Consider the following 12,383-nt stretch of genomic DNA (forward strand, 5'->3'; position numbering starts at 1 on the left):
GTTTTGTTAGACAGCAGTTTGGGGCTATAGTTATCCTCTTCAGAAATTGGTACCTAAATTGGAGATGGCTATAACAAAGTCCAAAAATATGTAGCATAGGTTTGGAACTGGACAGTGAGGAAATTCAGAAGAGGTTGGAAAAATGGCCAGAAAAATGGTGACCTGTGTGCAATGTGGTGAAGAAATATTTGGTAAAATTATTGCCTATGGTAATTTGGGAGGGAGAAAGCCTTCCTAGGAATTTGTGGAATTTGGCAGGCTGGTTTCCAGGCAGAAGGCTGTAAACATGAGCTTTTTTGAGCTGTAAATGATAAGGTACTACAAGTAAGACAGGAGTTCAGAAAGGACCCGGCCAATTAAAAGCGGAATTTAGAAAATGAAATTACTTCTCACCTCCAGTCTCTTCAGCCCCTAAGATCTTCAAATTAAGATTTGGTTTGGGATGGGGGCAGATACCGAATCCAGGGCAGTTCCAAGTGAAATATGGCATTGGAATAAAGATGAAGTCAGGGATGTGTCCTTTGATTTTAATGCCCTTTGTCTTATGGTCCTTGGAAGGAATGAGATGGCTCTAGAATACCTTTCTAGGGTGACAACAGGGTGCCTAGAAACCTTCGGGGCATGGCCCCACATAGCATGACATGAGGTACCAGTCATCAAACGAAGGGTGAGGCACGTCACCAAAGGGATGCAGGCATGGCTTTTGGCAGAGAGTGGCCTGGAATCAAGTATGCAGAAAACCCACAAGACAGAGCTGAATGGGCAAATGTGAGGAATAAATAAAGAAGGTGTTGGAAATGTAAAGGATCTCAGGCTCCTCAACTTACTTCACACAGGAAGAGGTTGAAGGGTCCCTCTGCTCTCCCAGAAGGCATGCTTCCCAATGGCCTCTTCAGAAGCTGAGGGTTGATGCAAAAGGAAGAACACCCCAATGGTGGAAGCCAGAGCTGTGGTACACAATGGACTGGGGAGCCATTCGGGGAACATTCCACCTGGTGGGGGCACTGGCAACACTTGCCCAGCAGGTGTCAGATACTGTGGACCAATGAGGGAGTGGTAACTGCAGTGAATCTAGGTCTGGGCCACCGCCGTATGCTGGGAGGGTGTATGTGTGGTGTGGCCTGAGAGCTTCTTCTTAGTTCCTAAGTCTCTGGGTCAAAAGCCACATCCAAAACAGGTGTAGATCACAAGATCCCTGACTTTGAGCCTGACGATTGATTGGATAGACTTTGGGGGGTCTGGGATGAGTATATTCTACATGTGGGAGAGGTATGGATCACAGTCTTGATGAAGGTAGACTGCGGTGAATTATATATTGTTTTTTTTTAAGTTTATTTATTTATTTTGAGAGAGAGAGAGAGTGACAGAGAGAGAGCAGGGGAGGGATGGAGAGAGAGGAAGAGAATCCCAAGCAGGCTCCACACTGTCCACGTGGAGACTGATGTGGGGCTCGAACTCACGAACCGTGAGATCATGACCTGAGCCAAAACCAAGAGTTGGGGCTTAACCGACTGAGCCACCCAGGTGCCCCTGAATTACGTATTGTTGAGAAATATTTGCTCTCTCTCTCCCTTCTGCAGGAGAGCACCTGCCGATGTCACTGATGATGGGTTTGGCCACGTGACTTGCTTTGGCCAGAAGAATGAGGTGGTCCATGGTGCACTGTGAGCAGAGGCCGAAAGAAGACTGTCACTTTCCTGCTTATTTTCTTGTGCACCTGCTGTTGCTACAAGAAGGCAATGGCCAGGCCACATCCTGGCCCTAGAAGAAGAGTTAGAGCCATGTGAGGCAGATACGTGCTTCCTCAGCCAAGAAGACTGGATTAGCTCCCCGCAGCTGATGCACAGAAGTGCCTGGCCCGGCCCAACCTGGATCAGCCAACCCTCAGTTGGCCCAGAGGCTTATTGTGCAGAAACTTTGCGGGTATCGGTATACAGCATGCTTCCGGCCATAGTGGACTGATGGGGACATGGGGCTCATTGAATGGCCAAGATGCACTTCTTAGTGCTGCAACTCATCAAGTCTCAGGCAGCACTGAATAACTTTGGACCCCTCCCCCCCCACCTCCCCAGAGCAGGGCAGAGCTGCTTCCAGAGACTTCCCATGTGGTGAAGCAGAGAAGGTACAAGATAAGCTCTGAAGGAGGCAGAGTTAGGGCCCAGCCAGGCGTGCTTGGCTCCTCTTCCCGAGGGTGCAGTCAGCTAAGTGAGTCTTCCCTGGGGAGGAGTGAGGCCGGGAGTGTGACTCTTCCATCAGGAAACTCTGGCCAGACACACAGGGAAGACTTTGGGGTGCCCCGTAGAAAGGCAGCCTGCTAAATTCTATTTTCCTTGGGGGCTTCCTACCTTCTTTACCAGCCAGCCTTTCTTTAGTCCACTCGGTTCCAAGCCGCAGAGCTGAATGCCCTCCACATGGCTTTGGCTCTGGACTCTCTGAGCTGGGTGTCAAGGTTTTTCTCATAGAGAGAAGGAAGTTCAGAGGCCCAGAGCACCCAGCCCTACAGAAGGTGCCTTTTACTCTCTCCAACCCAGCCTTAGGCCCTCCTCTCCATTCTTCTGTCCCAGAAATCATCTCAGACCGCATGCCTTACTCACTGGCCCCCTGAGGTTCCCTGTAGTGGCCTGGCCACCGCTTAATGGTTGACTGCTGGCTTGCTAGATCAGAGTGCTCCCTGTGCACCTGTCAGGGTCACTTCCTGGGCTGAGTTCCTGTTCATGACTGCTGCCCACAGGGCCCATCGCCCAAGGCTGGTTGCTGGGTGTATGGGGCTCCACCTGCCTGTCCTTTCTCCTTGTGCCTGCACCAGAGCACAGGGGGGTGCTGATCTTTTCCCCTGACCCCCACCCTGACTCAAATGTGCTCATCAGATTGCCTGTCAAGGAGGAAATCCTGACGTGAGGACTGCTTGGGGCGAGTGCTTGGAAATGTGCCTGGAACATGGTTCTCAGCAAACCAACCTAGATGTTCAGATCAGCTCGCTGGAAGAAAAGCCAGAGAGGCACTGTAAATCGTCAAACCCTGCCCACCCCTCGCCCCCGGAGACAACCAACAAACAGCCAGTAAATGCCTCAGCATTAAACATTTCTTGGTGAAGGCGGGACAGTCAATTTTGACACTGTTGTGAAAAAAATACAGCCTAGTTTCTGTTCAAATGCACCAAATTTACTGCCCGGGTTCTCATTAACTACTGTCAAGGCAAAGCAGATAGACAAAATAAATTATGAAAAAATTACTTTTTTAATGTACAAAAAGACTTATTTACAAGTTGAGTGTGTCATCTCAATTCATAGCATGTAGAAAAAGCTAAATATTTTGGAGATATAAATTTGGCTGGATGATTCACCTACAGTATTTTCAGGGACGACGCCTTCTGTACAGGTTATACACAGGCTGGGGACGGCTAGTGAAATCCTAGCTCAGGGAGTGAACGAACACCGCCACGGAGCCCACGCCCTCGGAGGGGTCCCAGGGCTGTTATTTGGACTTGGCTTTGTCTCTGGACCCTAAAAAAGCGTCTGATGTTCTGGGATGCAGAGGGCCCAGGGAAAATCTTGGCCCTGCCGTGGCCGAGGCCAGGGTCACGGTTATCATCAGGCTCACAGTGGTGTGGTTGCTTTTGGCCAGGTCGCCACGAATTCAGCGTGGGAAAGGTGTGTGTGTGGGGCGGGTGTATGTGTGTGTGGTGGGGGGAGGGGGGAGGCATCCATTCGCCCTACAGTATGTTCAGGAACGATGTCTTCTGATACCAGTCCCAAGTTCCACTTCCAGGGGGCTTGTTCACAGCGAACAGGAAAATTCAGTGATGGTCCCTCAGAGTCCCAGGAAACAACCCCTTCACCCACTCAGCCCCACCAAAAACACCATGCAGGTCATCGTGCTCTGCGGAATGAACAGGACAGAGGGGAGGGGACCCAGAAGACCCCGGGACGTCATGTTGTACCTCGGCACAGACCACTGGGCTGCAGGTAAGCGGACAACACAGCCTGGGGGAGGCTGGGCAGAGGCCGCCATCAAAGTCCTGGGGTTTTCCGTGGCAAAGTGGGCGGACAGTGCATCGGAGAAACAGGATTGGGTAAACATACGACTTCCTCTTCCTATGGGAGATCTCCAGGGTGGCCTGAGGCCGGGTCCCTGGCGCTCTCTCACTTTCTGGAGGTCCCGTGCCAGGCGTCGGCTCACCTGGGTCCATCCCTAGCCCACAGCAGCTCCAGCCACCCCGAGGTATTTAGAAGTGTTCTTTCCAGGAAGGGCTACATTCTACATGCATGAACACTGTAAACACGGTCTGGAGAGGCCAGGGCAGCTTCTGGGCTTGCCCCAAGCACTACAATTTTTCTTTTTTTCTGGCAATACTTCCATTCTTTAGTCACTCATATACACTTGAACAGCCTGCCCGTCGCAAACTTGGCTTCGCGGGGTAGAGATGCCAGCTCTACCAGACCTAGAGTCAGGACATGCTTCCAAATCATCCAGGTAAAAATCTGTTTTCTTCCTCTGTGGCACAGGGACGCGAGAGGCCTCAAGAAGTAAGCTTCGTAGAAGAATTCCAGTGGGCCAGGAATTCCATTACCTTGCAGGTACGGGAACGAGAAACTTCTCTTCCTGGATTAGAATATCCAGTATGGCTTTCGGATTCAAACCCAAATGTGGTTCCCTCTACCCTCTTTCCTCATGTACTTGGAAAGCCTTTGGCCAGTGTAATCCCTCATTAGCCAAATGACAGAGGTGAAGAAGCCAGAACAATTTGGTCCTATAAACACCAAAGGCTGGGAAGCACTGTGCAAACGAGTTTTTCGCTCCTGCCTTGCCTTTCTTGTTGAGACTTTTTAAAAGTGTTCTGAAAAGCCATCCCGAAGACGACCAGACAGGTTGCACACGAAGCTGCCCTTAAAGCATTTGTGGTCTGGACCGGCCATTGGCAAAACTCCCTCAGACCTATTTAATACTTTTTTTTGGAAAAAGACAAACTAGAACTCCCGTGCTCTGGGAAATGAAGGTTCCTCCGACTCCACGGAGCGTCGGGGGCTGGGAACTTAGGTCATCATGTTCAGGAACTTGCTCTCCTCTGCCAGGCTGGTGAGCATGGAGCTCATGTCCCCAACCGCCATGTTGCTGATGCCCGTGGGGATGGAGGGCAGAGTCAGGGAGTTCCGGGGGGTGGTGAGGCAGGAGGAGTTCTGGGAGAGGCTGTGGAGGAGGCTGGGACTCAGGGTGCCTGAGAGCAAGCTCGAGTGATCGCCCTCATCCATGATGGCATCAAAATCAATCTGGGGAGCCTCCAGTAGCTGGGAGTCCACAGTGCTGGACACCTGGTTGACCCCTGGAGAGGGCAAGGGCTGGGGCTGGATGCTGTCGGGGCAGGCCTGTGGCGGCGGTGGCTGGGGCCGCATGACCTGGCAGCCTGCGTGGTTCTCCAGGCCTCCGTTCTGTTCATACATGTGGATCTGGCCATAGTAGTACAGCATGCTGTGGTCCGGGACCCCACCCGTGTCCTGCGGGGGGGGCTGGGGAGGCCGGGACACCACGCCGCCCATTGCTCCCTTGGGCACATCTGCCATCTCCTGATGGGTCGACACAGCAGCCATGGCGTGGCCAGTGGCTCTGGCGTAGGCCAGCTGCACCCCGGCACGCACCCCCCGGTGGCAGCCGGCGGGGCTGGGCTCGGCGGGAGGCCGGGGTTGAACTAGGCCAAAGCTGGATCCAGCTACCCCCGCGGTGCCCTGCTGGGGCTCCATGAAGCCAGGTTGCTGGGCAGGTAGAAGGTTGGGGCCCTGGCGGTAGCTCTCCTGGCTTATGGGGTTCGCCAGGTGATGGCTCTGCTGTGGGTAGCTCTGGGTTGAGTGAAGCGGAGGCATCCCGGCCAGGGCTGAATTGGTGATTCCGAGTTCCCTGCGGCTGCTGCCCATCATGGCGGCTTCGGGAGCGATTTCCATTTGCTGGGGGAGCCCCAAGTGGACTGGCTTGGCTGCCATGTTGTTACAGGACGGGGGGTACTGGCTCAAGGTCCCACCCATGGCACTGGGACTCAGCTGGGGGTGGGCCTGGCCGTAATTGGTGTGGGGGCTCACGGTGGTGGTCATATTGGAACACTGACCACCTGTCCCTGGCTGCCGCAGCTGCTGCATGTAATTTATCCTAGGCACCGAGGGGCCTCCCCCGCAGGGCTGAAAGTGTCCCTGCCCGCTGTCCAGGGCTCCCGGGCTCAGCTGCAGGCCTTGTGGACTATAGCCCGGGTACTGGCTGAAGGCTGGCTTCTGCTGCACCACAGCCAGGTTGCCCTGCGAGAAGGGCGAAGGCTTCGCCTGGCTGGCCAGGGCGTCCATGGTGCCGGAGCTCACCTCATTCCACTGCACAGGCATGTTGTTTTTGTTCAGGCTGGAGGGGGGCCCGTAGCCCAGCTGGCAGCCTCCCAGCACAGGGGCAGAGGGGCCCACGTTGGAGTCCGCAGCCACCATCCTGCGGGGGCCGTGCAGCCCGGGGCTGGGCAGTTTGGGGTTCTCAGAGAAGCAGGTGCTTTCGGGGGGATAGGCCTGTGAGGGGCTGTCGTCCAGGGCACCGCCCGCGTGCGCCTTGATGTACTGTACCACGTCGTCCGGCAGCACGAGGTCGTCCTCGGGCAGCATGAGGCCCACCTCGGGCCCGGCGCTGTCCGCCCCCACCGCCAAGGCCTCCGTGGCCACGTGCTCGCTGATGCTGGGCGGCCGCGGCGAGTAGGCGCCTCGGGCCAGGCCGCCGTCGGCGCTGGCGTGGCCGGGCAGGCGGAGACCTCGCCTGTCGGCGCAGGGCGGCAGCGGGGCCGGGTTCACGTCGTGGGCGCTGTGGAAGCGCTGCACCCGCGGCGCAGCCAGGGCGTCGGGTCGCCTCACCGGGTCGCTGGCCCGCCGCGCCCCGCCGCCCGGCGCCTCGTGGGGGAAGGCGGGCGCGGGCCCCGCGTGGCCGTGCGCCGGCCCGTCGCTGCCCCGCCGCGGCCCCAGCGGGCGCGCGCAGGGGCCGGGCGGCGCCAGCCTGGTCCGGAGGCCCGCGCGCTCCAGGCCGGGCAGCGGGGTGGGCGGCGGCCCGCCCGTGGCCGCGGCGTACTTGGCGCGCAGGCTGTACTGCTGCGCGGGCGTGAGGCTGAGCGGTCCCGAGCCGCCGCCGCTGCACTGGCTGGCCTCGCTGGAGCGCCGCGACGCGTCGGTGGAGATCGGGTCGTAGGAGTCGGCCGAGCTGGCGTTGTGCGGGCGGCCGGCGCCCAGGGGCGAGGCCTCGCTGGAGCGGCGGCTGGAAAAGTAGGGGGAGATGCCGGAGGAGCGGCGGCTCACGGTGTAGGCGGAGCTGACCGTGCTGGTGGAGCTGTCGCGGCGCTCCTGCAGGTGGCTCAGCATGGTCACCTCGCCCGCGGACAGTTCGGACAGCCGCGGGTTGGGCAGCAGCCCGCTCGGCCCGCCGCCGCCGAGGTTTTCCAGGATGGAGCCTGCGGGAAAGGAGATTGGTCAGTGCCCAGGGAGGCGGGGGTGGGGGTGGGGGTGGGGGCGCGGGGCCTCTCCTGCTTTGCCCCAGCCGAGTGTGCCCGGCCACACAGCAGGAGCTCAACCAATGAGGCTGGATTGGGATCTTAGCTACCACCGGCTGGCTGGCCCTGGATTCTGATGTCTGATCCTTAGTTTCTCCACCTGTAGACAGAACCTGCCTCTCCATAGGAGGAGGTTATTGAGAGGAGTGTGTGTGTGTGTGTGTGTGTGTGTGTGTGTGTATGTGTGTGTGTGTGGGGGGAGCCCCGAAGGCCCTGGCCACAGCCTGGCTGCCCCTTCACCTTCTGTGTTTGGGTGTAGCCAGGTGGGCTCCCCAGGGGCTGGGTTTACTGGGCAGGCTGCTTAGCCACCCCCCTGAGATCCACACCCATGGAAGACAGCAAAGGCCCCAGAGCGCGCAGGGAGAAGTGTGTGGTGACGCAGGCCCAATGACAGCTGATGTCACAGGGAGCTCTGAGCCTTGAACGGCCTGACACTCCTGCAGGGATCAGTCACTGGATGGGGGCCACCCCAGGAAGGGGTGACCTTGGGTAAGGCAGCTGTCTGCCACCCAGGCGATTTCTGTATGAGGCTGACAGTTGAAGGCCTTTCACCAGCAGGTCCCTCAACAGCTGGGGCAACAAATCCTCCTTGCAAGCGAAAGCTGGCGCCTCTCAGTGTCCACCACACTGGCTGTCGGTCCCTGGGAGGGCACACTGCCTGGCACAGAGTCAGCGCTCAGGAAATGCCCCCGAAGACGCTTTGCACATCTTCGTCAATGCCTCCTGAGGCTGTCTTCTCCATGAAGTCCTCTCTGCGCTTCCTCAGCTGACCTGCTGTCTCCCTCCTCTGCACAGTTCCACCCTGAGCTCTGTCGTTGCTTCCTGGCTCCTTCCCCGTCAAGTGTGCATCTCATGGCATGGCCCTCTGACCACAGGCTCCTTCTGACCACAGGGACTGGGGGTGTATTGCTCCCCTCCCTAGAGCCTTTGCCGTGGTGCTCTCGGCAGATGCATGGCCCGGGGTGTCTCAGCTCTGCCGATGGTCTGTTTAGGGCACTTTCACCTCTCTGAGCCTCACCTTCCTCATCTGTGCAATGGGCTGGTAAGAGCCATCCTATTGTGGGCAGCTGGTGCCATGGCAGGTGGCATTCGATGGAGGTTAACCTAGTGGGTGCTCGCCCCAGGCTCTCCCCCGCCCCTGCCCGTGCACCCGGGGCCTCCACTCACCACTTCCCGGGAGGGGAGGCAGCTTGGTGTTCCGGGTGTGTGGAGCCGGCCCGGCCCAGGAGCAGGAATCCTTCAGTGACTTGAGCTTCTCCTTCTTGAGCTGCTCGAACCGGTGCATGGCGGTCATGTGTTTGCGCAGCTGCAGGCCACCAGCAGAGGGAGCGGCCAGGGCTGAGGCGTCGGCCCCCGGGGGCGTGTCATCCAGAGCTGTCAGGTCTCCCAGGCTCCCGGGCCCAGTCCCCGGCATCTCCACGCCGCTGTCGTTGTTGGGGGCACTGCCCAGGGGAGAGGGCTCGCTGCTGCAGGACGACTGGGCCCCGGGGCTGGACTGACACAGCTACAGGGGCGTGGCGAGAGGGCACAGGCTCAGAGGGTGCGAGAGCCCGCTGGGCCCTTACACACCCAGGAAGGAAGCTGCCACGTGGAGGAGCTTCCAAGCATCATTCTGTTTGGCCACCTCACTTCTCTGAACCTCAGCTTCCCCAGCTGTAAGATGGACCTGTGCTGCCTCTGGGACAGGGTCAGTGGCTGGACAGCAAGCATCCGGTTCGCAGAAGGCACCAGTAATGGACAGCTCCACGTTCCCCTACCTCGTGCTCCTCTGTTCTCCTAGCCAGCGTCCGGGCCAGACCTCTGCATGTGGGGCTTTCAACGTATGGGCACTTGGAAGCTGTCCCCCACAGAGGCTGCCACGGCTGCATGAAGATGACCTCAAGGGGGGTACTTAATGTGCCCAACGACAGGGAGGTGCCGTATGATGTAGCAAGGAAAGGCGGAGGCCCGCTGACCTGCTGCTTTCTCAACAGGCCAGACGCAGGTTGTTGGAAAGGGCAAGGAAGACCAGGGAAGGTGGACCTCCTGGATCCAGGCCCTTGCCCGAACGGCCACCCCAAACTAGCCGTCCCGCTGGGCCGATGCGGAGTGGGGCAGAGAGCTCATAGCCCACGTGTACAATGCAGGACTCCATAGAGCCTGAGCTACCTTCACTGGGACTTGGGATCTGAGCCCAGCAGAGGCTCACTTCAGATGTAGCACCTCTGGGCTCATTCCTAGGCCAACAGCCCCCAAATTCCAGATTTTTCCTTGGGAAGCTACAGTGCTCCCTTCTGCCCACAGCACGACCCACATTTTTCATGTTGGCATTCAAGATCCATTGTCAGCTGGTCCCTCCCTCCTCTGTGGCCTGAACTCACACCTCCACTCGGCCCTGTCCCTCCTGGAGGGTGGGCCCCACGGTTTGCTCCTATACCTGCCAGCTTGACCCCTGCTGCCAGCCCCTATCTGTCCCCAGGGTTCCACCTGCAGTGTTTGGTGTCTACCTGTCCAAACCCACCTTGCTAGGCTCCTGAGGGGCCTGGACCGACAAGTCAGTCCGTGCCTAGGCATCAGCCCTGGACAAGCACCCCAGCCCGCCCGCATCACGCCAGCCCGCCCGCACCCCCACCGGGCTTCTCTGCTCACCTCAGTACCGTCTATCCTTAGGGGAGGTACAGTCGAGAAAAAGAGGTGGAGACAAAGAACAGGTGGTTAGAACAAAAGGAGTGGAGGCCACGGGGGCAAGGACACAGAGACAGGACAGAAGGGAGGGGACCGACCGTGGCGCAATGGTGCCGGTCGGCAAGGCAGACCCCAGGAACCGCCCGCAGACTGACCACTTGGGGGCAGGCATCCCTGCTGCCCGTGGCCCTGCCCAGCAGCATGGGACGTGGCACAAGACAGGTTCTACGAGAGGCCCAAGGTAGTGAAGGGAGGAAAAGTTGAGCTGGAGAGAGGAGGATGTACGTCATCGTGCACTTAGAGCGGGGGACCCCGACGCAGACCCCACGCGGCAGCTGGGGCTCTGAGCCCTCGTGCTGCTGGGCCGGACCTCCTGGGGGTGGGTGGGAGGCATGGACTGGGGCCTCCACTGCCCAGCTCTGCTTACCCCGGAGCTCTCGGTCTTGATGGCTTTGATGTGCAGGCAGTCTTCCACGGCCTGGCTGGTGCTGCTGGCCTCGGCACTCTCCTCCGAGCCCCGGCCCCCGGGCTCGGCACTGGCCTCGTGGTCCCCGTTCTCCTTGAGCAGCGGGGCGCGGAGGTGCACGTCGTTACGCTGCTTCTTGGTGACGTGAGCATCTGGGCCGTGTACCGTCTTCACATGCTTCCGGAGAGAGCTGGGGTCCGTGTATCGCTTGGTGCAGCCTGGGATCTTGCAGATGTAGGGTTTCTGGGAAGAGAAGGAGGCCTGTGTTATGCATGGGACGTAAAGACAGACTGTGAGAGGGAGCGCTCCCCAGTCTCCCGAAGCCATGTGATGTCCTTCGGCAGAGCCCGGCCGGCAGTCGGAAGGTGCTCAAGCTAATCTACAGCCAGTGTGCCCGGAGGGAGCCAAGCCAGCCCTGGGCCTACAGGAGCCTGGCCCCTCTGGTCTCATCTGCCGTCTTTTCATGCAGGTAAGCACATGGTTGAGGAAGCCCTCATCACTAGCTAGGGACCCAGATCAGAGACAACGGAAGGAGTGGGGACACAGAGCATGGTGGGACTGCTGCCTCCCCTGTCATCAGGGCACTGGGATGTTTTCGTGTTGGTCTGTTACACCTGTGAGACAGCATTTAACACCCGGTCTCTCTGGTGAGGAAAGTCAGGTTCACAGAGGCAAAGAAACGGGCTTGAAGTCACTTAGGAACAGGACGAAAACCCAGGGTTTCTGAACCTCAGTCCTGAGCTCACACACACGCACACCTATATACCCCACACCTGCGTGTAGACACTCCCCCATACCCACACGCACACGTTCATACGTGCTCACACATGTGCGTGCAGACACACACTCAAACACACACGCACACACATATGCACATGTACATCCACATGCACACACATCCTACAAATCCACGTCCACAAAAGACCCACATAATACACACACACACACACACACACACACACACACACCCCTCGCCGAGGCGAGCTGTTGTCTGCAGAGGCCCTACGGGGTTTAGATTCCTTTGGGAATTCCTCTGATTTCTTGCAAGCGTTGGAGGAAATCCCTTTGGGGTCCAAAATGTATCTAAGCTTTTAGAAATGTTCCTTCCCGAGTCTACCTGAGCAAAAGCAGTTGGGCGGCTGGGCTCGGACCGGGAGGCAGTACGGCAGACTGCTCTCCCTGGGCTCTCTCAGCCCTGCCAGGGGCTCTGGCTAGCTGGGGAGACAAAGGCCGCCCTGTGCCCCATCCGTAGGGGGCTGAGAGCTACGGCAGGTCAGAGGCATTAGCCGCGACAGCACGTCGGTGCCAGCTGCCCAAGGGCCTGCCGACGTGTGCTGAGCTCAGACCGAAGGTCGGGGAGGAGGGGAGGGGCATCAGGCACCTGGCCACCTGATGGCCTACAGAAGTCTAGAAGGCACACATCTACTCGAGTGTCAGCGGGGCCCCACACACACGTGCCGTGCACACCCTGGCCGGCGTACCTCGTTGGAGTGGGTGCGGTTCTGGTGCTTGGCGCGGTCTGAGGCGTTGGAGAAGGCCTTGTTGCAACCCTCGTGCTCACACACATATGGTTTCTCCCCAGTGTGGGACCGCAGGTGCGTCTTCAGGTTCTCCAGGCGGGAGTAGGCCTTTGAGCAGCCCTCGAACTGGGAAGAGGTGGGTTGGATCAGCGAGGGGTGCCCCAGATCCAACGTAGGGCTG

General features: G+C 58.5%; 1 protein-coding gene across 1 annotated transcript in view; it reads right to left on the reverse strand.

The window, feature by feature from the left end:
- Positions 1-3,201: 3,201 nt before the first annotated feature.
- GLI2 (GLI family zinc finger 2) overlaps positions 3,202-12,383 on the reverse strand; it is a 63,635-nt gene continuing 54,453 nt past the window's right edge. The window contains exons 9-12 of the mRNA XM_042954176.1: positions 12,164-12,328; positions 10,644-10,925; positions 8,720-9,056; positions 3,202-7,453 (exon numbers count right to left, since the gene is read on the reverse strand). Of these exons, the coding sequence (XP_042810110.1) occupies positions 5,034-7,453; positions 8,720-9,056; positions 10,644-10,925; positions 12,164-12,328 (3,204 nt within the window). The 3' untranslated portion in view covers positions 3,202-5,033. The remainder of the gene's footprint in view (positions 7,454-8,719; positions 9,057-10,643; positions 10,926-12,163; positions 12,329-12,383) is intronic.

The sequence above is a fragment of the Panthera leo genome, chromosome C1 (assembly GCF_018350215.1).
Source record: "Panthera leo isolate Ple1 chromosome C1, P.leo_Ple1_pat1.1, whole genome shotgun sequence".
NCBI classification, from domain to species: domain Eukaryota; kingdom Metazoa; phylum Chordata; class Mammalia; order Carnivora; family Felidae; genus Panthera; species Panthera leo.